We start from the raw sequence: 27,051 nt of genomic DNA, 5'->3' as shown, positions 1-27,051 counted from the left end.
AGTGGCATCCTGGCCAAGGGACCAAGAGACCAAGGTGGGGTGTGACTCCTCCAGCCTCTCTAGGTCCCCGTACCTCTGCCCCTCCCACCGATGCCCAAGGACATGGGCACACCTAGCTCCAAGCCCCTCCGTCCAGAGCCCAGGGAGCCCACAGCTGGAGATGGTCTCTAGTCAGCGAGGGTACGGCCCCAGCCCAGCCACAGGCACAGGGAGCACAGCGAGCAGCCAAAGGCTTTGTTTTATTTCATGCTGGGACCGAAGGCCCATGGACACCCTTCTCTATCATTTCACCAAGAAAGTAGCACCACCTACTCCCAGCCTCCCACGACCTGGTCCCAAACCCACAGACCAAATGCCTAGAATCAGGATTGTGAAGTCCACCAAGGGCCCTGAGCATGCCTAGCTCAGCCTCAGGTCAAGCTGGCTCTGCCAAGGAGGAGCTGGGCTGGGGGTCTGCAGGAGAGGTGCGTTGGGGGAGCCCCAGGCTGACTTCCAGGTGACAGTGGGGACAGAGCCTGGGGTATGCAGGGAGGTCAAGGCTTTCCTCTCGTTTTATGTGGCCTGTTGTCATGTCCCCTTTGAAACAGCCAGAGTGGGCAGATTACCTGGTGGCTATGGGCTCCAGGACAGGCAGAGGCCCACCTCTGCCCTCACATGGTGTAGGCTGCCCAGTAGAGGACATTGACTGCCACAAAGGCCGCAGGGAACACCACACGGGCATAGATGTCGATGGTGTCTGCGTCGATGGGCTTGAAAAGTGTACGGAGGCCTCCTTGGCCCCCTGCACGGGCCCCCCGCTGTTTCTTGGCTTCTCCTGTCTCCACCTCTACACACCTATAGGAGCCCATGAGGTTCCCAGGCCTGCGGCACTGCCGACGGGACACTGCCAGCTCCTGGGTGACTCCCGCAGCGGACAAGGAGAACAGCACAATGGCATTCTTCACATCCATCTGCATAGCGAGGGTAGGGGTGGGGGGACAGGGCTGAGTCAAGGGCTGGCTGCCTCCCCCAGAACCCCCAACCTGGGTCAGCGGCTAAGTCCCTCTGTGGGTATCACTGTGACCAGCAGCAGGAAGGGCCAAAGAGTCCAGGCCTGCTGTCCTGTGCCAGGGGCTGCAGGTTACCTCCCCAGAGCAGTAGGTCCTGAATCGGTCCCAGGAAGAGTGGCCCCAGCAACACTGCCCCTCTGTGCTGGGGGCGGAGGGAGTGGGGGCTGAGGGACAGTGGGAGGTGGTAGGGGAGGCCGTCCTTGTTTCTGAGCACCAGAGAACCAGGAGCCCCAGCCTCACCTCTGCTCTCTGCTCTGTGACCTTGACCTTGGCCTTGGCCTTGGCCTTTTGCTTCTTCCGGTAGTCAGCATTGAAGTGGGCGAAGGCATACTCCACCAACGCAGCAAACACAAAGACATAGCAGATCCAGAAGTACACATCCAGCGCCTTGATGGCTGAGGCCCGCGGTAGGGAGGAGCGGGCACTGACCATCAGCGTGGTCATGGTCAGCACTGTGGTAATGCCTGCTGGGAATGGGCAGTGACACTGCTGGGGCCCCTGTCATCTCCCTGTATCCCTGCCCCCAGCCCAGGTGCAGGTCAGCTCCTCTAACAAGCCCCAGCCTGTCTGGCCACTGGCCCAGGACAGCTGGGAACAAGGAGGCAAGACCGGGCTTGTGGCAAGCAGGGTTGGAGTCCTATTTTTGGGCTCCAATCCTTCCACCAGCTCCCTCTGAGGAAAGATCAGGGCCCTGTACCTAGAGATACCCTGGCAGGCACTGCTGCCTGACTGATCCAGAAGGAGACCCAAGACATGGCGACCAGGAGGATGGAGGGCATGTAGGACTGGATGATGTAGACGCCCCGGTTCCTCCGGAGGTGGAAGTGCAGGCTGAGCCGAGGAAACTGACCCGCTGCGGGGAAACGCTCCTGGTTGGGACCTCACCCCCCACACCCCCACACCCCTCACCCCCACACACAGCGGCTCTCGAACGGAGAGGAGGGCATGGCAGGGCACTGGGGAGCCACTGTAAGCCTCAGACCCTTTCTTCCCCACCTTCCCCACAAAGCCCAATGGGTCAGGGTGCTCCTCTGCTCCTCTGCTCCTCTGTCTTGTTGGGGAGAGGCTGGCTCCCTGCAGGGTCACCCAGAGGACAGAGGGAGACAGGTCCAGTGCTGCCCTGACCCAGGGGACTCAGCCAGCAGTGTGGCCAGCTCTCCTGTCCTGGCCCTCCTCCATGCACAGCCAAGCTACAGCAAAGAGCCAGCCAGGCTAGTGGGCACCAATGACCAGGTGGTAGGTGCTGGGAAGGGGCAGGAGAGGCCAGGAGACAAGGCAGCCTCAGGAGGTGTGGCCCTGACCCCCACACCCCTCATACTCCCCAGACCCCATGCCCCAGGCACGGCTAGCCTCCAGGAAGCAGCAAAGGACAGAAGAATAAAGCAGAGAGAGCCTGAGCCACATCCACACTGTGGTGTCCTGAGTCCCTTAGTTGGGCGCAGCCCATGGCCATCAGTGGTTTTCCAGCCACATCCTCAGGGTAATGGAGGAGCCAACTACCAACTTAGTTAAAAGTGCCAAAAAACCACAAGCCAGGTTTACAGGAAGAGGCCACGAGAGGCCACGAGAAGCCACAAGAAGCCACGTTACCAGATTTGAAGTTCATCAGCTCTGTGGCAAAGTGGTAGCTGGTGATGGTGAACTGAGCCAACTGCAGCTTGTTCAAGCCGTGGATCTGCTCCTGGTTCTCAGACCAGTAGTAAACGATGTCCTCCGAGGAGTAACCATCTGCAGGAGAGCCCCAGGTGGGCAGTAGAGCCCGGTGTCCCCCGGCCCCCAGGAGCCCTCAGCAGGAGCACCCCACCCATGGTGGAGACGGGGGACAGCACATGAAGACACAGCCAAGGACACAAAGGGAAGACCTTGGGCAGGTGGCCGGGGCCAGAAGAGCTGGCCAAAGGGTAGGTGAGCCACAGGGGCTGTCACACTGGGTCAGTGACACACACACACACCTTGTCTGGGCTCTGCACCTGTCCATCCCGGGCAAGGCACTGACCCATGGGAAGAGGGCCAGGCCGGTCAGGCCTTCCAGCAACCTCTCTTCCTTCTCCTCAGCCCAGGCCTCTGATGCCATAGGGCCCGTCCCTGATGCCTTCCTGTGCCTGAGCTGGGCCAGCTGTGAGTCCCCTCTCCTCTCACAGCAAAGTCACTGGAGACGCCTGCACGGCCTGGCCCGAGTGCAACCCCACCCTGTCCCGGCCCCAGAAGGGCACTCACAGCTTTCCAGGTGCAGCATACACTCCTGCTCGTCCATAGGGTATTTGGCCAGGTCCATGTCACAGGCCACCGTGGAGGTGATTCTGCCCAGACAACATGCTGGTGAGGCCTCCAGGAGCGAGGCCAGTGCCCGAAATCCTCTGGTTGTCTTGCCCCCCACCCAGAGGGGCCACCTCCAGCGAGCATAGCCAAGCAGCCTCTTGGGCTTCACTGGCCTCTGGGTGAGGGCCAAAACTGTGGTCCGTGTACGGATATTTGTGGGTCTTTCTTCAGGAATCACCACTGGCTTCATTCACTTTCTTCACTGTGCTACATGGGGAGCTTAGAAGGCAGGTCCAGCCTGAGCACCTGACCTCTGGGCAGTCCCACTGCCTGGGCAGTGTACAAAAAGGTCCGGGTTGCCAAATATTCTGATTTTCCAGAAGAATTTAGATTCTTACATAAATCTCCTGGTTTTTAAAATGTTGGCAGCTAATGCTGTTTTTAAAAGGCATATGTCAGAAAGCACGTGTTCAAACAAATTCACACACACGTATGTTCACAGCAGCACAACTCACGATGGCCAACATGTGGAAGCAGCCCCGAGCTCATGAATGGGTGAGGGGTGCTAGGCCACCAAACCCTGATAAACGTCACAACAGGGTAACCCTCAGAAACACTGCGCTCCAGAAGAAAGGCAGACACCAAAGGGCACATTGCGTGTGATTCACTCGACATGAAATGTGCAGAATAGGCAGAAAGTGGGGTTCGGGGGAGTGAGTGCTCATGGGCATGGGGCCTCCCTTTTGGGGAATGAGACGTTCTGGAATCAGATAGATGTGATGTTTGCACAACACTGCAAATGTACTAAATGCCACTGAATCATTCACGTTGAAATGGTGAATTTTATGTTATATGAATTTCATCCCCACATAAAAAACAGAAAGGCACCGTGTTGGCCAAAACGCTGCACCTGCGGGCTTCCCACGGCCACCTCTGCAGCTGCTGTGTTTTGTGCGGAGCTGGTTGCCTAAGGCTACAGACAACGTGCACAGCTCCCAGCAGGCAGCTTGGGGGGGGCGGGTCCCAGGCTCACCGGATGCTGTACAGGATCACCCCGTCAGGCTGCAGCCGGATAAGCTTGTTCTCCACGGTCACATCGTGGAACCAGGCAGACTTGGCATTCACAATGAAGGTGTCCGGGAGCCAGAGCTTGTCCACGAAGCGGCTGTCCAGGCCCAGAGTCTCGTTGGTGTGGTTGTAGGCCAACCTGCTGTCCCGCCAGCTCTGGTGCAGAAACACCGTCATGGTGTACTCCTGCAGAGGGTGGCAGCCAGGGCCACTGGCCATCAGCCCTGCTCCTCTCCTGGGGGCCAATGGCCAGGGGTAGGGCAGAGCCTGGCCAGCACCTACCATGTTCACTTCCGAGATGTGGTCGATGCTGGCCACCTCGATGGCCAGGGCTACATTCACAGGGGGCCCTGTAAGGAAGATGCTGAGGCCAGGCTCTCCACCCTGCACAAGCCCAGGTAGGCAGGACAGGGCTTAGCCAGGGCTTTGCAGGGAGGACCATGCTGGTGAAAGTCTGCAACAACATCCTGAGAAGATTCATCTTCCTGGCTGTCTCCCTGGAGGGGAGCTAGCTGTGGCTAGCCCTTGGCTGACATGGCCCTTGGGAACCATAGCTACACCCCTCGGAGGAGCCAGCCCAGAGCTGAGTGCAGGAGTCCCCCCAAACCCCCAATCCCCTTGGCTGCCCTCACCTCCAATGCCAGGCCGGAAGTTGCGAGCATAGCCGTCCATCAAGCCGTCCAGGTTGGGGAGCCAGGATATCTCCAGGTTAGAGCCAACATAGTCTCCAATGTCATTCATTGCTCTAAAAACACAGAGCCCGTTGGTCACAGGCAGGGCACAGGCATCCCTATGGAGCCTAGGTCCCCTCCCAGGCACCAAAGCCAGGGTGGCCAGGAAGACCACTGTGAGAGCCCCCCTAGGCTGGACCAGGCCAGTCCCAGGAACTCCTGCCAGACACAGGGAACTCCAGGGAGGAGCAGGGCCCAGGGCTCATCCACCTCACCCACCAGCCTCTCTGCTTGGCTACCTCCTGCCGACCCGGCCTTAAGCGAGCCTGCTGGGTCAGCCAGAGTCCCCAACCTCCCTCCATAATGGGCCCAAGGACAGTGGGCAGTCCCAGAGCCCCCATCCCTGAGGACTCTCGATGAATAGCCTTCGAGGATCCTGACAAGGGCACACAGCCTGCCTCTCAGCCTCTGAGGGCAAAGTGTCCTGTAGGAGGTGACTTGAGAAAAGAGCTGTGTGACCAGGAAGCTGCGGGCTGGTGGAGGGGGATGGGTGAGACCCCAAACCTGATAAGGGCCCATGAGGACCCTATAGCCAACCTCTTGCTCTCTGTCCCTTTCCAGGCAGGCCCAGGCCTGGCCCCTGAGTGGCCATGTGCCTCTGAGGCTTAGCCTGAGCCCAGAGCGCTGGGGCCCATGCCAATGATTGAAGCTAGTCCCACTGACAGCTTGTGCTGGGCCGCAGGGCTGTCCCACCTGTGGCCTCTTATGGCCTGTACACACCAGACGGCCTAAGGCCCCCTGCCACTCCACCTACCCACCCCTCCTGTGTTTATCTGTCCTGGGGTGAACTGTGTTGCCCAACACTCATGTCCACCCAGAACCTCAGAACAGGACCTTATTTGGAAATTGAGCTATGATTAGTTAAGATGATATCATGCTTGATTGGAGTGGCCCTAAATCCAATGGGTGGTGTCCTTATAAGAAGAGAAAGCAGACACAGAGGGAGGTCATACAGACACACAATGGAAGCAGAGATTTAGATAAACGTAGCTACAAGCCAAGGGATGCCAAGGACCCAGGCTGCACCAGGAACTGCAGAGAAATCACAAAATGGATTCTCCCTCGGAACCCTCCAGAAAGAGTCAGTCCTGCCCTCATACTTGATCTCGGGTTTCTGGCCTCCAGAGCTGGGAAAGAATAAATGTCTCTGGTCTTAAGCTCCCTAGCGTGTGGTCACTTGTTACAGCAGCTGCAGGCAACACACCCTGCCTCCTGGCCCAAGGGCAAGGCCCACCCACAGCCAGGCAGGAGGTGAGGAGGGCACTGAGTAACAGCCTATTGTGTTGCTCTGTAATAACATCGTACTCTCAAGTGGGTTCTAGAACTCCAGGAGGGCTTGACTGGGTCAGAGAAGCACCAGCAGCTTGGCACCCAGCCCCCTCCTCTGATTCATATACCGGCGCTTTGAAGAATGTCAACTTTGAACCAAGAGCTCCTTAGCTGTGGAAACTCACTAGCCCCTCACTGATCCCAAAGGACCACCTTGGTCCCTCCAGGCAATGGCCTGGTCCAGAGGGGGTAGAGCAGATGATTTGGTAACAAAGTGCAAGAAGGAAGTGAATGAACTCCTGGCCCCAAGGAAAACACAATTAAAAATACAAATGGAGGTCACCCTGAAGATCAGATGCAAAGGGATTCCAATTAGATTTTATTTTTGGACTGGCCCAGCTGCCATCTTGCTGCAGCGGCTCGCCTGCCAGGAGACACCGTCCTTCCCTGGCCTTGGATGGAGCCACAGGCAGGCATACCTTTCCTCTGCTGGGACCCCTGCCCACTCGCGGCCTGAAGGAAGAGTATGGGTAAGCCTCCAGCCACAGCACCCGCCCTCAAGTAGGAGGATGCCAGTGCATTTCCTAGCCTTCATCATCCCAAAGGGGGTGTGAAGGGAACAGGCCCCCAGCCCCACGTCACTTCTCACCTAGCACAGGGGCTGCTCGTTTTTCCATCTGTGAAGCTAGAACTACATGCTAGGTGGGGTTGTGGAGGGCCTCGCTTTCCTCCCACAGCTCAGGCAGCAGCTATAGGGGTTGATAGGGTCCACATTCCATGTAGGGGAGCTCAGCACAGTGTTGGCTTCTAGGGACTCTGACCAGCACCTTGGGAGACAGGTTCTGCTTCATCTGATGGCCTTGGAACCCAATGATAGCCTCGGGTGGGAGCTCCCTTGATGTAGACAGAGAAGCTCAGAGACATACACCCAGACTCCTGGGATGAAGCAGGCACCATGAAAACACTGGCGGCTTGCTCCTAGGTGCTGGGCACCATTAGGCCTCCCTCCCTCTACTGACCCATTGAGAAACAAGCCCACTCCTGTTGCTTGTCTGTACCCCTGGGGACAGGAAGGAAAGGTGGGTGTAACTGAGCAAAGCAGTGGGAGCTTCTCTCCAAAGATCCTTCCACCGTGCACACAAGCCCACAATCCCTCACAGCTCTGCTTTCAGAGCAGCACCAGCTGCATTGGCACCTCAGTTACCAAGGCAAAGAGGAACACCGCAACGGGTGCACGGTGAGCTGACAAGGCAGGAGATACAGGCATGGCTTCTCCAGGGAGATGGAGGTGCCAGCAACCCAGAGGGGCCACCCATGGGGGTGTGCAGCTGGCAAGCTCAGGCACCTGCTGCATGGGTGGATCGTCAGGCTCAGGGAAGACACAGGTTTGACCCAACCCACAAATGCTGCACAGCACTTTCCTCCTTCTCCCACCAAGACTTCCCTATGAGGAAGCCCAGGATCTGACCTGAGAGCAGGCACCTCCTGCCCTCTCATACCACTCCAGGAAGAAAGGGAGGGCACTGTCCCCCTGGCTTCTGGACTGGAGGGGCACAGAAGCTGGTGGGAGGGAGGCCCCAGACTGACAGCACTGCACTTGTCTGAAGGTCACCCACCAAGGCCCACAAAGCCCAGGGGCTCTCTCCTCTTGGCCATGGCCACAGTCTCCCTGCCTTCCTGCACAGGCAGACTGGCACATTCATTACCTGAAACCCCAAACCATATGTGGGTCAGAGTTCAGAATGTTTCAGTTTTTAGAAAGGCAATATAGGGGCACATGGGTGGCTCACGTCATGATCTCAGGGTCCTGGGATCAAGTCCCACGTTGGGCTCCCTGATCAGTGGAGTCTGCCTCCCCCTCTCCCTCTACCTTTCCCCCTGTCTGTCTCTCTCTGCCTTGCTCTCTTTTTTTCTCTCTCTTTTTTTAAAGACTTTATTTATTTATTCATGAAAGACACAGAGAGAGAGGCAGAGACATAGGCAGAGGGAGAAGCAGGCTCCCTGCAGGGAGCCCGATGCAGGACTCCATTCCAGGACCCCGGGATCAACCACTGAGCCACCCAGGCGTCCTGAATAAATAAAATCTTAAAAAAAAAAGGCAATACAATGCACATATGGACTTGGGGTGCGGGGTCAGGGGGTGGTCTGGAGAATTCTCCAGCAGGAAAGTACAAGCAAGCCCCAAAAGTAGAATGAATGAGCCTCATGTAAGAGCAGAACAGGCTTTACCACCAAATGAGTTTTGGTGTCAAACTTGGGCTAAGACTTTGAGGTTTGGAGCAGCTTGGACTTCAGAATCACAGCTCCATGGCTGTACTGGGCCAACAGCCCATCCTAGGCCTCTAGCACATACATCCATGGCCACGCCTTGATGCTCTGCCCTTCCTGTTACCTTGAAGTAGGAAGAGGGAAGAGGGTGATGGAGCTTGATAAAAGAACAAAGCCCTCCCAAGGACAGGATGTCGCATCAACATTGCCCATGATCTTGGGCACAATGGCCACCCTATGGCCAGACCCAGAGCTTCCTGGTTCTTCCCCCATGCCACCAACAAGGAGATTTTGCCCACATCTTCCCCCACCTCCCCATTATGTGCTGCCTGAGTGCCTATAGCCCAAACACAGGCTGATGTTCAACCTTCCCCAGTCCCTAAGGTCTTTGACAGTGGCTGATTGCCCAAAATCTGGAATGCTTGGGGGTGGGGGTCGGGGCTGTCCTTGCTCTGGTTTTCTGCTGCCCTTGCACCAAGATGATCTTCAGAAAGGCCCCTCACAACTCCCACGGAACGTGGCCAGGATACGTGCACGGGATGCCAGACTACCTGGAGCCCCTTCCAAGTCCCCAGAAAAGAGAAAAGCCAGGAAAAGGGAGGAAGCCAAACCCCGGGGGGACCCTGCTTCTTAACCTTGTCCTTCCTCCCCTCCCCCAACAGTTAGAAATCCTGACTTGTCCTCGTCCCCCACCCCCTCATCCTCTCTTCTCCCTCCCCGCTCCCCAGCAGAGGCAGTCGGCTCCTTCCCACTTGCATACTCTGGAGTTCAGTGGATTCCATTTGAAACGGCCCCTGAAAGGAGACTCCACAGTGTCCTGGGCCCGAACTTTCTGACGACCGCACACAGCCTTCTCTTGTCCACCCCAGCCCTGCTAGCTGCGGCGGAAGCTTGTCTGGGTAGCTCTGCTCTCATGGGGAAGGGAACAGCCTCCTCCCCCGTGTCCACGGGATCGCTCCTTTCTTCCTGCCTGCAGCTCGTGCCCAGCTGAGCGCTCAGCCCGCGCCTGGAAGGGCACACGCCAGCCAGGGGCCGGCCAGGGGCCGCTGGGGCCGAGGACCCCCGCGAGCCCGCGCGCGGGGGAGAACCGAGAGCGGCTCCCACGCGTTCGTCCAGCCCCGCGGCGCCAGTTCAGCACTGGGACGGCGGACAGCAGCCGGGCGGCCTCGGCCCCAAGGGCAGCGGAGCCGTGAGTCCTGGGAGGAGCGCCCGCGGGGGTCCCGGGGGAGCAGTGGGCACGAGTGGAGGGGGGTGAAGACGCCAGTCGACGGGGGAGCTGGAGACGGGGGCGGAGGTAGATACGAGGTGGGGGCGGGGTAGGAGACCGAGGGTGCTCCTCACCGAGGGCGACCCCGGAGCTTACCTGGTGCCGCGGGGCTGCTGCGCGCAGAGCAGGAGGAGCAGGGGCAGCGGCCAGGCCAGCGCGTCCATGGCCTCGGCACTCTGCGCTGGGCCGGGGGCGGCGCCGGGGTCCGGCCGGTCGCCGGCGCTCGAGAAGTTGCTTCTCCCGCGGCCGTGGCGGCGGCACAGGCGGGGCGGGAGCGGGAGGGCGCGCGGCGCGGGCGCGAGGGCGGACAGAGCGCGGAACCCGGAGCCCGCCCCGCCCCGCCCCGAGCCGGGCCGCCCCCCAAGCCGCCCCGCCCGTCCCCCCCCCCACCTGCCGCCGGGCCCGCCCCCGGGGTCCCGCACTTCCCACCGCATCACCATCACTGCAGCCAGGGACGCGACCCCGGCCCCAGACCCACCCTGACGCCGCCTCCCGCTGCCCGGCCAGGCGCCTGCAGACCAACCGGCTCCGCGAAGCTGGTCCCCGGGCTGTTTGCGGGGGGAGGGGGGAGGCCACGGTCCCGGGGGCCAGGTTCAGGTAAGTGAGGAGCGGGACGCGGCCAAGGGGGCTGGCGTTCCTGTAGCCTTCACCTGCTACTGGCAGCTCCTTCCAAACCCCTCGCACTCGCGGCAGAGCAGAGCCAGAGCCTAAGCCATCACCTGGCAGAGCAGCTCTGCCCAGCTGAATGGCCTGACTGGAGAGAAGAGGAGGGGGTCCATGAGGCTGTTCCACTGGCCTCGGGCCTGGTCACTGGTCCCCGGTACAGGGACTTCTGTCTGGCCTGATCTGGCTCTGTCACACCTGTCCACATCCCCTTGAAGGGCACTGCAGATGGCTGCGCTGTAACAGGGGTGACATCCACCCTCCAACACCCACAAAGAGCTGAGAAATTCAAGGCCTTGAGCGTTTTCTTTTTTAATTCTTTTCAACATAAAGTTTTATGCAGTTTCCCTCAAAAAACTTTATCATTGTTTGGTCTCGTTTATTCAAGTCCACTTCTGGACTTGGTATCAGCTGACAATAGAAAGTGAATTCTCATGAAAACACCTAAAAATGGGTAAACGTGTCCTGGAGTGGGTTAAGCCTCCTTGTAAGACCGTAGGCATTGGCCAGAGCAGGTGCTGGTAGAAAGCACTTTGCTGCTGGGAATTTCCAGCCCAATCTTGAATGCCCAAGATCCAAGGATGAGGCTGGTTCCCAACTTTCTCAGTGCAAGTGCATCCTTTGGAGGATCCTCCCAACCCCCTTTGGGTATGGAAGCACTGATCTCAGCATGTACCCACCTGTGTGTATGTGCTCCTGTGCTCTGGACAAGTCTCAGGGCCTTGGGACCTCTTGCCTGTGTGTAGTCCTTCTGTACATGTTTGCTGGGAGAGGAAGGAGTTAATCCTTCAGAAAGTTCCCAGAGCAAGGCCTGACACAGAGTAAGAGCTGCAAGTGTCCACCAGTATTGTTATTATTCCCACTGGAATTGGGGTCTTGTCTGCCTGTTCCTCCAGTGTGCCTCACGTCAAAGCCTCTAGCATATAATAGATGCTCAATAAATGTAGGAAAATACACAGGCTCAGAGTCTCCAAAAGCCAGCAAAACGAGCATGGTCAGCAGGCCCTTTGCTGCTCTGGAACTTCTGACTCATTCCACAGCAGCGATCTCTATGCTGGTCCAAGCAGCCATGCTCTGCTCACTCTTGCTCTCCTGTGAATCTTTGAGAAGATCCAGGTGCTGGCAGCCTATGGGAAAGAGTGTTGACCTCGAATCACTTGCCTCAATCAGTTCAGGGTGAACCAGAAGACTCTGGTCCTGCTGTTTTCCTCACTTGCCTCTATTACCCGAGGCATAAAATTAACCTTGAGCTTTCCCTGCAGAGGGATACTGTGCAGGTATTTTAGCCACAGCTTCCATTATTTGGTGGCATCCACTCGCCTCTTCTTCCTGAAGCCCTGGAGGCAAGCATGTTGCAAAAACCAGGAAGAGGGGGATCCCTGGGTGGTGCAGCATTTTGGCGCCTGCCTTTGGCCCAGGGCGCGATCCTGGAGACCCGGGATTGAATCCCACGTCAGGCTCCCGGTGCATGGAGCCTGCTTCTCTCTCTGCCTGTGTCTCTGCCTCTCTCTCTCTCTCTCTCTCTCTCTCTCTCTCTCTCTGTGTGTGACTATCATAAATAAATTTTAAAAAATTTAAAATAAAAAAGAAGAGACAGAGGGAAAGAAGTCACAGGTACACATATCCAACCTAGGACCCTCGCGCCTTGTGCAGGTTTCTGCAGAATAGCTCTGTCTGGGAGAACCAGAATGTTCCATAACCTTCTGTCAAAGTGCTTGCTTTCCTCCCCAGAATCTGCAAGCTCCATTTCAAGTCCAAAATATGCCTATTTGGTTGGTCTGGATCTGGAGAATGGGGTTTTTCATTATTCCTTCTTCGAGTTTTTCAAGAATTAGTCTGTGGCCACTTCTGGACCTAACCAGGTGGTGTCCCCCTTTTCATCTTGGCCCCGTTCAGACCAGCCCCAGCTGCCCCAGAACAGACAGAGCCAGTTCCGGGTGGCCTTGGCAAAGGTCAGGAAACCAGGTCCTGGGTTCCGGGTGGCCGGCCACCAGCGAGGCTGAGGCCAGCCCCAGAATCTGGGAGCATTCACACCTGTGAAACAGAACCGGCTCCCTCATCACCTCCCTTTGAGGATTCAGGAAATGCTTCCCCACTCAGAGGTCTAGAGTAGGCCACCACCCTACTCTGGAAAACACTGTAGGCTATTCCCCATGTTAATTCCATGCCTGTTACTTTTCAAGGTGGGGAGGGAAAACCCAGCCTCCAAGCAGGACTTTCATGAAACTTTCAAGATCCCGAAGAAGGGGGGTCTCTGCAGTGGAAGGTTCTCCATATCAGATGAGGTCTGTGTTCTCTGCCCAGAGGCCTGGACAACCCTAACCCCCTTCTTGGTACCACTAAGACCACAGAACGGGAGGCCTGATACCAGACCATGGGGAGGATGAAAAAGAAACTCAAATTTCAAACCTAAGGCCTTGGATCCCCATACATCTACTCATCTCGTCCATGGCCTCCCTTTGGCCTACTTGACATGGTGGCTTCTTCGTCAGGCAGAACCCATGCAGAGCCCTGTGGTTTCAGGCGCCGGGCAGTGATGGCTGTCTCTTTCTGCTATTTAGTGCAGGGAGGCGTTATGCTCTCCCCATATGGCACTGAGCAGGACAATCATGCATTTGGCCCTGGAAGGTATGGAAACTCTACCTCATGAGTCAGTCCCTGGGGGTCACCAGCAACACTTCCCTGGGACCGCGCAGAGCAGCCCTCAGCTACATCTGGGAAAACTATAAAAGTGTGGCCTCCTGGTCTGTTAGATTCTTGAAATCATCAGCCTGCAGCCTTTTTTGTATTATTTACCTTTTGGGTAATCTCTTTGCCGGGTGCTCCCAGCAAATGGGAAGGGATGGCACCAAGTCTGAGGTTTGGGCGGAGAGCTGGCCCGCATCCATCCCAGCAGCAGGATGGGCCCCAGGAGGTAGAGGTGAGTCATAGGGATCCGGGAGGAGGAGCGGCACTGGCTAAATTTAAAATCCTTAGCCTGATATATTTGTGAGGTTGCTTTATTATTTTCCTGGGTAGAGAAATGGCAGTGACACAGAATTTTCTTGAGCTTAGGCTGTAATTATTAATGCTTTGATTTTCAGATGAAATCCATTCATTTGAGAAGCAGAGGGAACTTGGCAGAGAGGATCAAATGCAAACTACTTGCAGCGGCCTGAGGTTGTCTGTCTATTTAAACAGAGGCCGGGCTCGCAGAAGTAGGGCCCAGCTGCCATGCTGTTCCCCGCAGTCGCAGTCGAGGCCCTGAGAACCGACAAACAGTCACACTTGGCCATTCGGGTTGTTTCTACACAAGTCAAATAGACATTCCAGTACAATTGGTTATGTTGAATGTGGAAAAGACAGAATTCTATTCTCCTGTTTTATGTTTTTTTTTTTTTTAAGTAGTGATTTGAATTCTTTCATGTGAAAGAAGACACAGTAAACACAAATTAACATTCCTGACAAAAAGGCTGTCAGTTAAGTAAGGAAAACATTCTACTTTGGATAGAGTGAGGGCTGCATCTGCCACAGGGAGCCTCTCTCTGGTCCTCAATGCTGATCCTTTGAGCAGGATGTTGGCCAAATAAAAACAGTAACCTTTTTCATACTTGACATTTGACTACCTTCATTAAATTTTCTCAAGAAAAGCCCCCACACAGATAAAAATTCATTTAACAAATATTAATGGATCATTCATCCTACTGCATGCCAAGTATTTTGGTCTACACATGGAGTGTGAATAAGATATGAAAGGCCCCTATCCCCTCTGAGCTCACCTTCTAGAAGGGGGAAGATGGACAATCAGCGAGTAAATGAAGCAACATTTCAGATGAAACACAGGCTGTGAAGGAATGTAAGCAAGATAAAAATAATAGAGTAATTGTGCTGGGTGGGGGGGCACCTAGACAAGGTAGTCAGGAAATACCTTACTACGAGGTAACATTTGAGCTGAAACTCGAATTACATCCTCTCCCTCCTGGAGAAAAAGCCAGCCACATCAAGAGCCAGGCAAGTGTTTCAGAGAGAGAACAGAAAGTCCCGAGGTCCTGGGGCACCTGGCTGGCTCAGTCAGAAGAGCAATCAACTCTTCATCTCAGGGCTGTGAGTCTGAGCAGACATTGGGTGTAGAGATGACTTTTTTTTTTCAAGATTTTTATTTATTTGTTCATGAGAGACACACAGAGAGAGGCAGAGATATAGGCAGAGGGAGAAGCAGACTCCCCATGGGGAGCCTGATATGGGACTTGATCCCAGGACCCCGGGATCACGACCTGAGCCAAAGGCAGACGCTCAACCACTGAGCCACCCAGACATCCCCCTGGGGATGACTTTAAAAGTTAAAAAAAAAAGTTTTTTATTTTTATTTTATTTTTTTAAAGATTTTATTTATTTATTCATGAGAGACAGACAGAGAAAGAGAGAGGCAGAGACATAGGCAGAGGGAGAAGCAGACTCCATGCAGGGAGCCGGACATGGGACTTGATCCCAGGACCCCAGGATCACACCCTGGGCCAAAGGCAGGTGCTAAACCACTGAGCCACCCAGGGATCCCCCCCAAAAAAATGTTTTTTAAAGGAAAGAAAGTGCAAAGGTCCTGAGGCTGGAATGAACCAGCAAGTTCAAAAAGAGGCAAAGCCAGGCCAGTGTGGGCCGTGATGTAGGGAGTGAGGGGGGAAGCAGAGTAAGGCAGGCAGGGTCCAGGTCAGGTCATGCATGGCCTTTTAGGTGTGGCCTGGATCTAGGTTTTATTTTGTTTTATTTCACTTTATATCAGCTTTGTTCACATATAATTCATATATAATAAAGTTTACCACTTTTTTTTTTTTTATGATAGTCACACAGAGAGAGAGAGAGAGAGAGAGGCAGAGACACAGGCAGAGGGAGAAGCAGGCTCCATGCACCGGGAGCCCGACGTGGGATTCGATCCCGGGTCTCCAGGATCGCGCCCTGGGCCAAAGGCAGGTGCCAAACCGCTGTGCCACCCAGGGATCCCTAAAGTTTACCACTTTTAAGTATACAATTTAATGGGTTTTGAGGTATTTGTAAAATGGTATAGCCACAGCCGTCATTATGCATTTGCTCCATCTTACAATCTCCTCCCCCCGGGTCTGGTCCTGAGTAACCAAGAGCATCTGCTTTCTATCACTTCAGTTTTGCTTTTCTAAAGTATAACATAAGTGGAATCCCACAGCATGAAGTTGGTGTAGGCAGCCTTCAAGGATGGCTCCCAGTGGCCCTTGCCACTTGGTATTGGGCATTCCCTGGCATGGTATCTGGACCCAGTGACTTGTACGTTTTTTTTTTAAGATTTTATTTATTTATTCATGAGAGACACACACACACACAGAGAGAGAGAGAGAGAGAGAGAGAGAGAGGCAGAGACACAGAGGGAGAAGCAGGCTCCATGCAGGGAGCCTGACATAAGACTGTATCCTGGGTCTCCAGGATCATGCCCTGGGCTGAAGGCAGAGCTAAACCGCTGAGCCACCTGGGCTGCCCTGGACCCAGTGACTTGTGACAAGACATCACATCCAGGGTCAGCATGTGGAAGACGGTGACTTAGGTCTTGCTGGTACTCTATGAGCTCACTTTGACAAAGCCAGCTGCCATGCTGAGAGCTGATGTATCGAGAGGTTCACTGGGCAAGGAATTGAGGACTGGCCCTTTGTCCAATGGACAAGGAGCTGACACCCACCACAGCCAGAATGAGGTGGAAAGTTCAACCCAACCCCCATGGACCTCAAGGTGCTGGCTGACATCTTGGCTACAGCTTTGTGAGAGGCAGAGTGAGGACCCGACCCTGACCCACAGAGCTGTGAGATAAGTGTGTTGCTTTAATCCACTATGTCTCGTGGCCATTTGTTACACAGTGATAAATGACCGATACAGTAATCTTTGTGTCAGACTACTTTCACTTAGTATAATATGTTTGAGATTCATTCACATTGTGGCATAGAAAGGAAGGTTTTTTTTATTGCTGGGTAGCACTCCATTGTATGAATATAACCCACTTGCCCAAACCCACCTGCTGATGGATATTTGGGCTGTACCCAGTTATTGTCTATTAGGAGTAAAGCTGCTTTGAACGCTCAAGTGCAAGTCTTTATGTGGACACATGTTCTCATTTTCTTTGAATAAAAACCTAGTGGTAGGATCACGGGATTTTAAAAGGAATGTATGTTTATAGGAAACTACCAATCTGTATTCCAGTGTGGCTGTACCATTTTGTATTCCTAGGAGAAACAGATGAGATTTTAAGTTGCTCTGCATCCTTATCAACACTTGCTTACAAAGTCTTTAATTTTGGTCATTTTTGTAACTATGCATAGACATCTCATTGTGGATTTAATATGCATTTTCTTAATGACTTATGACACTGAGCACCTCTTTTTGGGTTTGTTCAAATCTTTTGACAATATTTTCTTTAAAAAATGTACTTATTTATTTGAGAGAGAGAGAGAGAGCAGGGGGAGGGGCAAAGGAGAAGAATCTCAACCAGACTCCCTGCCAAATGTGGAGCCTGACTCCCGGCTTGATCTCATGACTTCAAGATCATGACCTGAGCCAAAACCAAGAGTCAGACACTCAACCTACTGAGCCCTCCAGGTGCCCCCCTTTTGTCAATATTTTAAAATGAGATTGTTGGCCTTATTGAGTTGTAAGAGTTCTTTGTATATTGTAGGTAGAAGTTCTCCATTGGATGTATGTTCTGCAAATGCTTTCTCCCAGCCTGGAGCTTATCTATTCACTTCTCTTAACAATAACTTTTCAAGAGCCAAAGTTTTCAATCTTGATGAAATCCATTTTGTCAATTTTATTTTATGGCTCATGGCACCCTTGGGCCCTCCTTCCCCTGAGAAAGGGCCTGGGAGCATTCTCCAGGGAACAAGCTGAGATCCTCCTAGGGCTCATCTGATCTGTTCCCAACTCTCAGAGATCTCTGCCGCTAGTTCCCTGGCTGTTGGTGTCATTTTGTATAACTACATTTTGTTCAGGAAGGTAAATCTGCTGTTACTCCATCTCAGTCAAAACAGAAGCTTGCCTTTATTTAGAATTTTTTTAAATGACAACTTTATTGAGATATAATTAGCATACCATAAAATTGCCCTCATTTTCTAAAGTTGTTTTCTCTGACTATAGAAGTTTAGATCATCAATGGTTTTTGTGTTTTTCTTTTTTTTTTCTTTCAGTGTTTTTAAGTTGTTCATTCCATTGGGTTGAATGACTTCTCTCAAAAAGATTACTGACATTTCTTTGTTGCTCTATATGAAATGTGTCTTTTCTCTGAGTGTTTTAAAGAGTTTTTCTTTATTTCTCATTTTCGTCAATTTTATTATGTGCCTTGCTGTGATTTTCCTATATTTATTCTGCTTGAGGTTTGTTGAGCTTCTTGAATCTGTGGGCTTATCATTTTCATCAAGCTTGGAAGATTTTCAGGCACTTTGGCAGCAAATTGCACATCCTCTGGGTCCTTGCCAGGGTATTAGATCCATATCCTGAGAGAATGCCCCACGTGGACAAACTCTCCCTCTTATGGCCTCATGTTTGGCCCTTGATCATGCACCCACAAAATCCATTCCGTGGTTCATACATGTTCCTAATTCTTACAGCTCCCTTGGCATATAGCCCCTGTTAGCCTTAAAAATAAAACTTCCAGCTATTTTACCAGCAAAAGACAGGTTTATTTGGGAATAAAAGAACTGCAACCTACACAAGCAGCCCACATCCAAACCAGCACTGACTCCAGAGAACAAAGCAAAGGAAGGCTCTTTTATAGTGGAAAGGTGGTTATAAGCAAAAAGTCCATTGGAGCAGGCTAGGAGTTTGAGGTGTAGTGTCTTCTCATTGGCCGGGCTGCGGCTATCTCTCATTGGCTGAGCTGGGGCTGTCCCTCATTTGCTAGGTTATGATGGTCTCTCTTAGGCTGAGCTGTTGCTGAGCAAAAGAGAAGAAAACCTTCCTTTCTCCTACTGGGGTAGTGAAGTAACACTCACCTGCAAGGTCCCTCTCTTCTTGTTGGGTCAGCAGTTGACAAGGAGTGATAGGGTCTGAGAGCCTCCCCTCCCCAAAGCTCTCCAACTACATTTTCATGAGGTTTTCTGTTGTTAATTTGCACACACCTTTCTTTCTTATCAGGCCCAACATGTATTTAATGAGGCAATGCTAAACTTATCCCTGGTTGCCAGTCTGGCAAGCAGGAGGGGTGGGAGAGGGACCTTGTTGCCTTGTTTTTGAAACCTCTACAGTATCCTCCCATAAGAGAGGAGTCTCAGTGTTTCCCTTAGGGGCTAGGGGTGACCAACCTTTGCAGTCTCTGACGGTTCAGAAAAGTCCAGGGAGCCAAGACATTGGGGCATATCCAACCATGGCATGTATCAAGGTCTTCCCAACCAGAACCCTGACCTTGGCATTGCAAAGCTACCTTGAATGAGATTCAAGGTCATTATACTTTTAATTTTTTGAGGAACCTCCATACTGTTTTCCAGAGTGCCTAGATCAATGTACATGTCCACCAAATACACAAAAGGATTCTCTTTTCTCTGTACCCTTGTCAACTCTTGTTATTTCTTGTCTTTTTGATATTAGCCATCCTAACAGGTGTAAGGTGATATCTCATTGCGGTTTTGATTTCCATTTCCTTGATAATGAATGATGTTGAGCATCTTTTAATGTACCCATTGGCCACTGGATGTCTTTGTCTTCCTAGAAGAAATGTGTATGTAGATATTCTGCCTATTGCTTAATTGGACTGTTTAAATTCTTTACCATTGAGTTGTATGAGTTTTAATATATTTTTGATATTAATCCCTTTCCAGATACACGACTGGCAAACATTTTCTCCCATTCAGTAGGTTGCCTTTTCATTTTGTGGATGGTTTCCTTTGCTGGGCACAAGCTGTTTAGTTTGATTTTGTCCCACTTGTTTATTTTTGCTTTTGTTGCCTTTGCTTTTGGTACCAACACACTTAGTTTATGTGTTAACTGTCTCCAACTTCTGATATCCCTCTGAGGGATGTTTGTGTAAGTTGGTAGCAGCCAGATCATTGTAGTATTCTTTTTGTTTAACATTGATTGATTGATTGATTTGAGAGAGAGAGAGAGAGAGAGAAGAGAGCATGAACTGGAGGGGCAGAGGGAGAGGGAGAAAGAATCTCAAGACTGAGCACAAAGCCCAACACAGGACTCAATCTCATGACCCTGAGATTTACTGTTCTTGTACATAGCTCCTTCACCCTGCCAAACACACATCCTTCTCAGTCACTGTACCAACAACTGTTCTCCCAATTTATTATTGGTGAAAATTGTATCAATGGGCTGCCACCCTGTACAAGGCATCCACATACTACCCAACTGGGCAGTGAGTGATCTAGTTACAAATCTCCATCTTGCCATGTACTTCCTCAGACCATTCCTGCTACCAACTGTTAATTTGTGTTCTCCAGCAAACAGTCTATAAGATGGCAGAGTGCAAGAGATTTACTGGGGGCTCATGCCTATAAAAGATGGGAGGATGAGGGTGGGCAGTGAAATTGGGCTGAGGAAACCCGCAGACTACAGCATTGATCTGAAGCCTGCGATGGGAAGTGGGAAGAAGCAGAAATGAACAGGAATAACCTAACTCTAATGCAAATCTGAAAACGTTTTGGCCAACCCAAGGGAAGGGGATGGAGGAACTCTGGAGTGAAGACTGTCCTAGAGGAGTCCTAGGTTGGTGGATATGGTCCACCTAGAGCCCCTCCCATGCTGGATCATTGACCAGGAACTACCTAGAGAGAAAGTGAACCCAGCTCAAGGCCCTGCACTGAAGGTTGGCAGCTAGCTGCACTCCTCACAGCTACATGCAAATCCTTTCTTGAAAGGAGATCAGGATGAAGCTCTTCCATGGCTGCTACAGAATAGTGTGACTCAGTATCTCAGCATCCTTCAGGTGATCAACGAGGATTTTATTTTTTAAATGAACTCATGGATGTTAACATATTTGCTGTGCTCCAATCCACTGTATTTACTTTTCTTTTTGATACTCAAATTGTCCTTACCTTGGCCAGTGGGAGCGCCTCCACATTGGCTAGCAAGCCCTCTGACACAGAGCTAGACTCATTGATAATTTCCTTGCTTCCTGTTGATAAGAAGCTCCAGGATCATCTTGTGTGTTTTCTGCCTTAGATCTGAAATCATTTTTCTAAGAAGCTGTGGTTTCTTTGAGTGGGAATGGCATGCAGGAAAACAAGCTGGGTACTAAAAGTGCTCACTGCTACTGAATTAGTGATTGTTTTTAGACCAATGCAACCCAAGAGAAGCACTTTTTATATCTATGCTGTCTAATATGGCAGCTACTAGCCATACAGGGCTACTGAACACTTGAAATGTGGCTACTGCAACCAAGGAATGGAATTTTATTTTATTTATTTTTTTAATTATTTTTACTTATTTAAAGTAGGCTCCAAAAAATAAAAAAATAAAAAAATAAAGTAGGCTCCATGCCCAATGTGGGGCTTGAACTCACAACCCTAAGATCAAGAGTTGCCTGCTCCACTGCCAAAGCCAGCCAGATTCTCCAAAGAATGGAATTTTAACTTTTATTTAATTGTAATATTTTTATTGTGGTAAAATATACATGTCATAAATCTTACCACTTTAATCATTTTTTAAAAGGTTGAATTGTTTATTTGAGAGAGAGAAAAAAAGGTGAGAACACAAGCTGGGAGGAGGGGCAGAGGGAGAAGTAGACTCCCCATAGAGCAGGGAGCCCGATGTAGGACTCAATTGCAGGACCCTGGGATCATGACCTGAGCTGAAGGCAGATGCTTAACTGACTAAACCACCCAGGTGCCTCTCATTTCAACCATTAGTTCAGCAACAATTCATACATTCAAATTGTTTGCAACCATCACCACCACCCATCTCCAAAATCATTCCATTTTCCCAAACTGAAACTCTGCCCCATTAAACACTAACTCCTCATTTTACACCCACCCAAGCTCCTAGCAACCACCATTCCACTATCTGTCTCTATTAATTTGATTACACAAAAAAATTTTAAAAATAAAAATAAAAAAATTAATTTGATTACACTATGTACCTCACACAAGTCAAATCAAACAATATTTGTTCTTTTGTGTCTGGCTTATTTCACTTGGCACAACGTTTTCAAAGTTCACACACACTGCAGTATGTGTCAACATTCCTTTCTAAGGCTGGATAATATTCTATTGTATGTATTGTATGTATATATCACATTTTGTTTATTCATTCTTCCATTGATGGACATTTGGGTAGTTTCCACCTTTTGGCTATTATGAACAATGCTGCTGTGAATATTAATGTACAAATATTTGTTCAAGTATTTAATTTTAATCAATTTTAAATTTAAAGAGCCATATGTGTTCACTGTCTACCATGTTGGACAGTTCTAGACCTTTTCAGTAGACAGAGGTAAACATTAAATTTTTTATTATTTATTTATTTACTTATTTTAGAGAGAGCAAGCAGGGGCAGAGGGGCAGAGGGAGATGAAGATACACAATCCTAAGCAGGCTCCATGCTCAGCATGGAGCTGGACCAGGGCTCAATCTCACAACCCTGAGATCATGACCTGAGCTGAAATCAAGAGTCCAAGCCTTTACTGACTGAGCCACCCAGGTGCCCCAGAAATACATTTTTTAAATTATATTAATTCATGCTAATACTTTACATTTAAACCCAAGATTAAAGATCTTTAACTTAGCCCAGGTGGATCAGAGGTTTAGCGCCGTCTTTGGCCCAAGGTGTGATCCTGGGGACCTTGGATTGAGTCCCATGTCGGGCTCCCTGCATGGTGCCTGCTTCTCCCTCTGCCTGTGTCTCTGCCTCTCGTTCTCTCTGTGTCTCTCATGAATAAATAAATAAAATATTTTTAAAAGTTTTTAACTTATTTTACAGTTCTATCTCTTCTCTCGAGCTGAAAATGTTGGTTCCTGTTATTACCATAGTAATTATTTACTATATCTCACTTATGCAGTTCCAGAACAGCAATAACAATATTTTTAGGAAGACCAGGACTACTGCAAACAACCTGAGATTTCTTTGCTGCTCCTTTTGCCCTTACTAGTTAAGTACAGTCAAATTGTTAGGTTTTAAAGTCACTTGAATTCTTTTCTGTAATGTTAAGCTACCAACTTGACATGCATTAGGTTCATTTGTTTCATTTTGTTTTCCATTTGTAGGAATTGATTTATTTTTTCGTTGTAATTACACAAATCCATAGCCAAAGGGACAAGCACATTTAGAGAAATCTAGTTTCTTTCTTTTTTTTTTTTTTAAATCTAGTTTCTACCTACAAGTCATCCTCCTGATCCGGGCTGGTAACTACTTTTATGTTACTTTTTAAGGTAGGAAAATAGGCATGTATGTTCTTAACTGCCTCTGCCCCTTCTTAGTAAAATTCTACACACATTGTCCTACAACATTTTTTTTTCTTAACCATACGCTTTGAAGATCAGCCCGCAGCAGAACATAGGAACCGTCCTTGCACCTGTGACAGCTGCTCCGCTGTGCGGCTCCTCCTGCGGGACACTGGGCTGTGTCCAGTCCTCCGCTATCTTCCCTTCTGTCGTGGAAAGGGCACTGATGATTATGGAAAGGCCCAGAGAGGCAAAGCTGTCAAGAAGGCAGCCTAGCTGCGTGCGTGGGGTGAGGGAAGAGAAGTATAATTTTTGTTGGAGAAGCTATCGTGGGCTGATATGGTGCCCTCAAGTCCAGCATCCCGAGCAGGGAGGGGACCCGGACGCTGGGGACGGGCGATGAGGGCGGAGGTGCGCGCTCCGCCACCCGCTCACCTGCACGGTTGCCACCTTCGCTGCGCTTTTTGCGAGGCTTGGCGGCTCTGCTGGACGGTCTCCCCGCTGTGGCACCAGGAGCCCCGGGGCGAAGCTAGCACGTGGCCCGCAGGGCGAGCCACCTGCCAGTCAGGTGCAGGCGCGGCGCTCCTCAGGGCAGGGTGTGCCCCCCGCCCCGCCCCGGGCTGGTGGGAGGGCCTTCGTCACACCCTCCGCCGCCAGGGGGGTCGCCTACTGAGGGATTGGGCCAGGGCAGCGGAGTGACGGCGACGGCAGGCCCGGGTGGGGAGGAGGGGGCGCTCAGTGGCGCTCCCGCGCGGCGGGCCGCGTGTGCCAGCGCTCTGCCCCACAGGCAGCGGCGGGGAAGCCCGATTTCAGGGGACACACCGCCTTCTTGCGGCCGACCGCCCGTCTGAACTGGAGCCTGTTTGGGCCACACCCTGAGCGGCCGCCACGCGCGCGGTCGGGTCCACCGAGGCACCCGCTCCACGCGGGACCTCTCCGGCCCGGGCCCGGCCGCACTGCGCCTGCGCCTGCGCCGGGCCGCGCCGACCGAACCACCGCCGGGGCAGGGGTGCGTGCGGCGCGGAGCTCCCCCGCCCCCTGGGGCGGCCCGTTGCCATGGAGTCGCCCGCCGCCAACGCCGCCGCCGCAGCCGCCCGCGCTGCAGAGGAGCCCCCAGAGGAGCTGCCCCGAACCTCGGCGGGCGGCGGAGAGGTGGGTCCGTCGGTCCGGAGCCCCCGGCCTGGGTCGGCGCCCTCCGCCCAGGTTCTGACAGGCGGGCACTTGCTGCGGTGGGTCTCGCCCCCGGGGTCTTGGGGCTCTGCCCTGACGCGGCCGCCCCCCGGGGTTGTGCGCCCGGCTTTGCGGGGCTGTAGGGTGCGGTCGCGGATCTTCCGTGCCGGGCACTGAGCAGAGCTGGGGGGAGCCTGGCTGGTGGGCCCCTGGGAGGAAGGGCGCCTCCTCCCGGAGCTCCCGGAGTGCTCCCTCTGGCCCCCTGAGCTCCTGGAGTGCTCCCGAGGTCCTCCCCGAGCTCCCGGAATGGTCCTGCGATCCTCTCCGGGCTCCCGGAGTGCTTCCTCGGTCCTCCCGGAGTCCTTACCCCCCTGGAGTTTTCTAAGTAGGCTCCGCGCCCAGCGGGGCTTGAACTCAGGACCCTGACATTGAGACCGTAGCGGAGATCAAGAGCCCGCCGCTTCACCAACTGAGCCACACAGGCGCCCGCATTGGGTGTTTGAAAGGATAACCGGGTTTGGGCAGCGGAGGGGCCGGTGCTGTTTCCCACCAGCTGCTGTCTAGGCGCCTTTGCTGAACATCTGCCCTGCGCCAGGTGCCACGCCAGGTGCTGCGTCAAGTCCGAGCAGACTGCGCTGGTCCCCCAAGGCGCCAAGGGTTCCTTCACAGGTACCTTCTGCAGGTAGACGCGCGCACATACATCCACACACACAGCGCACAGATTGCTTTTAAAGTGAACATCAGTAACAACTGCTCAGGTCAAGAAATAAAACCGTGTGAGCACCGCAAAAGTCAAGCCACCCCTCTGCTGCCGCCTGCAGACCTCACTCACCCCCAAGACATGGGGACTGGCTTTTGTGGTTCTAATTTGCTTGATTTTCCATAGGTGTACCACCTATGTACACTTTCCTAAGCAACATAATTAAGTTTCGCCGGTTTTTAAACTTCATATAAATGGAATAATATTGTATATATTCTTTTTTTAATTTTTGAAACAACCCCACGTTTACAGAAAATTGCAAGTTCAGCACCAAAAATCTTTTCCTGAAGCATTTGAGCGTAAGTCGCTTCTATAATGCTTTCTGACCACACCACACTGTAGAGGGTGTCTCCTATGTGCAAGGTTCTCCCAGGTGACCCCTGACAATCAAAGTCAGGACAGTCACAGGTGTCAGCACCACGGGTCCTCAGCCCCAGGGAAGCGTTTTGACCATCGATCCCATAAAGTCACAAAAGCAAAAGGACCCAGTGTGGGACGGCACTTTGCACTCTGTTGTTGTCGTGTTTGTTAGTTCCCAGTCCACCGCAGTCCCCACTTTTCCCTGGCTTTCATGACTTGGCTGTGGGCGGGCTTGTAGAAAGTTCTTCCTGTGGGCTTGTCTCATGTTTCCTCAAGATTATATTTGCATTATGCATCCTTGGCAGGAAAGTCATAGAATTTATGCACAACTTTCTGCTTATTCTACCCAGTCCGGTGGCTCACAGTGACACATTTGTCACATTACCGATGAAATTTACCCCGATCACTCAATTAAAATGGTGTTACTTTGTACCTTGGTAATTTACACAGGGAGACATTTTGAAACTCTGGCCATGTCATCCCTCCCATGCGTGAGCCGAGTGGCTCACAGGGGACAGCTCCCCCACCCTGTTTGGGCTTCAGTGCCCTCCAGGGTGGCCTTCCTCCTACTCAGGCCCTGACATCCTGCTCTGGGCTGCAACTCCCCAACACTGGCATCCCAGTCTGGGCCACTGTGGATCCTGCTTGGCCCACCCCATCTGGGGTACCTCCTCTGAAAGTGGAGAAAAGAGGAAAGGCAGTATATGTGCTTTTGCACCTTCCCTGTCAGCTGTGCTGAAGAGGTGCGCCCACAGTATGACACAGCTGTGGACCATTCTTCGTTTCCCTAGAGCACTATACGGGAGGAATCCTGCTATTGGTGTTGCTTGCCTATTGGTCTTCGGGCTTCCTGCTGTTACCAGCACTGCAGCTCTGGGAGGTCCTCTTATGTCTCCTGGTGTTGAGTGTGTTATAAGTTAAATTGTGTTCCTTCAGGGGGAAAACATCATAGGTGGAAGCCCTAAGCCCTAGTATTTCAGAATGTGACCTCATTTGGAAATAGGGTCCTGGGAGATGTCATTAGTTAAGATGAGGTCATACTGGAGTCCTGAATATGACGGGTGTCCTTATAAAAATGAGGTATTTGAATGTAGATGTCCCACAGAGAGAATGTCAGGTGAATGCTGGAGTTAGCCTGCCACAAGCCAGGGATCTATTAGAACCTAAGGGAGATGCGTGGAACAGATGCTCTCCTAGCACATCAGAGGGAACATCGTCCTGCCAGCACATTTATTTCAGATTCCTGGCCTCTGGAAGTATGAGAGTATACATTTCTGTTGCTGAGACACCCTGTGTTTTGCACTTTGCAATGGCCACCCCACAACACTAATGCAATATGTAAGAGTGTCTGTAGGGTGCACACCTCGGAGTGGAATCGCTGAGGCAGAGAGTATAGGAGGCCAAATAACATCCCCCAGAGATGTCCATGACCTAATCCTTTGAATTTGGGGATATGTTAGAGATGTGGCAGGGGAATTAAGGTTGTTGACCAGGGTTTTAGAGATAGGGACATTATCCTGGATCATCCAGGTGTGCCCAGTACAGCTACAGGGTCCTCAGAAGTGAACAGGGAGGCAGGAGAGCTATTGAGGGAGCCCCAGGAGAAAGGGCCTACATCACACTGCTGACTTTGAATATGGTAGAACAGGGCCTTGAGCCATGGAGTGTGGGTGACCTCAGGAAACTGGAATATTCCCAAGAGCCTCCAGAAAGGAGTGCAGCCCTGCCCACACCTTGATTTTAACTCAGTGAGACTCATTTCAGAATATGACCATCACAATAATAAGGTAGTAAGTCTGTTAAGTCACTGGGTTTGCAGTAACTT

General features: G+C 52.0%; 2 protein-coding genes across 23 annotated transcripts in view; one reads left to right on the top strand and one right to left on the bottom strand.

Moving 5' to 3' along the window:
• Window positions 1–222: 222 nt before the first annotated feature.
• GABRD (gamma-aminobutyric acid type A receptor subunit delta) lies at window positions 223–23,874 on the bottom strand. 12 transcript variants are annotated; one of them, XM_072731029.1, is made up of 9 exons: window positions 23,372–23,874; window positions 5,009–5,121; window positions 4,659–4,726; window positions 4,342–4,562; window positions 3,267–3,349; window positions 2,640–2,777; window positions 1,747–1,902; window positions 1,290–1,516; window positions 223–950 (listed from the first exon to the last, which is right to left on the bottom strand). In XM_072731029.1, the coding sequence occupies exons 2-9, from the start codon at window positions 5,115–5,117 to the stop codon at window positions 651–653; spliced, it is 1,302 nt and encodes a 433-aa protein (XP_072587130.1). In that variant the 5' UTR covers window positions 5,118–5,121; window positions 23,372–23,874; the 3' UTR covers window positions 223–650. The 12 variants fall into 12 exon arrangements, with proteins under 12 accessions (XP_072587130.1, XP_025862940.1, XP_025862939.1 ...); XM_026007155.2 differs by lacking the exon at window positions 23,372–23,874 and adding an exon at window positions 10,008–10,251 and having other exon boundaries at window positions 1,290–1,513; XM_026007154.2 differs by lacking the exon at window positions 23,372–23,874 and adding an exon at window positions 10,008–10,241.
• The window catches only part of CFAP74 (cilia and flagella associated protein 74), a 79,305-nt gene continuing 61,746 nt past the window's right edge, over window positions 9,493–27,051 (top strand). For 6 of the 11 annotated variants that reach the window (XR_011996011.1, XM_072731023.1, XM_072731024.1 and 3 more), the window contains exon 1: window positions 9,493–9,833. The gene's annotated coding sequence lies outside the window, so the exon portion shown is untranslated. Of the gene's footprint in view, window positions 9,834–23,825; window positions 24,089–27,051 lie in introns of those variants that run through there. The other 5 variants (XM_072731025.1, XM_072731022.1, XM_072731019.1 and 2 more) reach the window with 2 other exon arrangements.

This window comes from Vulpes vulpes, chromosome 12 (genome assembly GCF_048418805.1).
Source record: "Vulpes vulpes isolate BD-2025 chromosome 12, VulVul3, whole genome shotgun sequence".
Lineage (NCBI taxonomy): Eukaryota > Metazoa > Chordata > Mammalia > Carnivora > Canidae > Vulpes > Vulpes vulpes.
The sequence above is the reverse complement of the archived record's forward strand: the minus strand, read 5'-3'. Positions and strand labels throughout refer to the sequence as shown.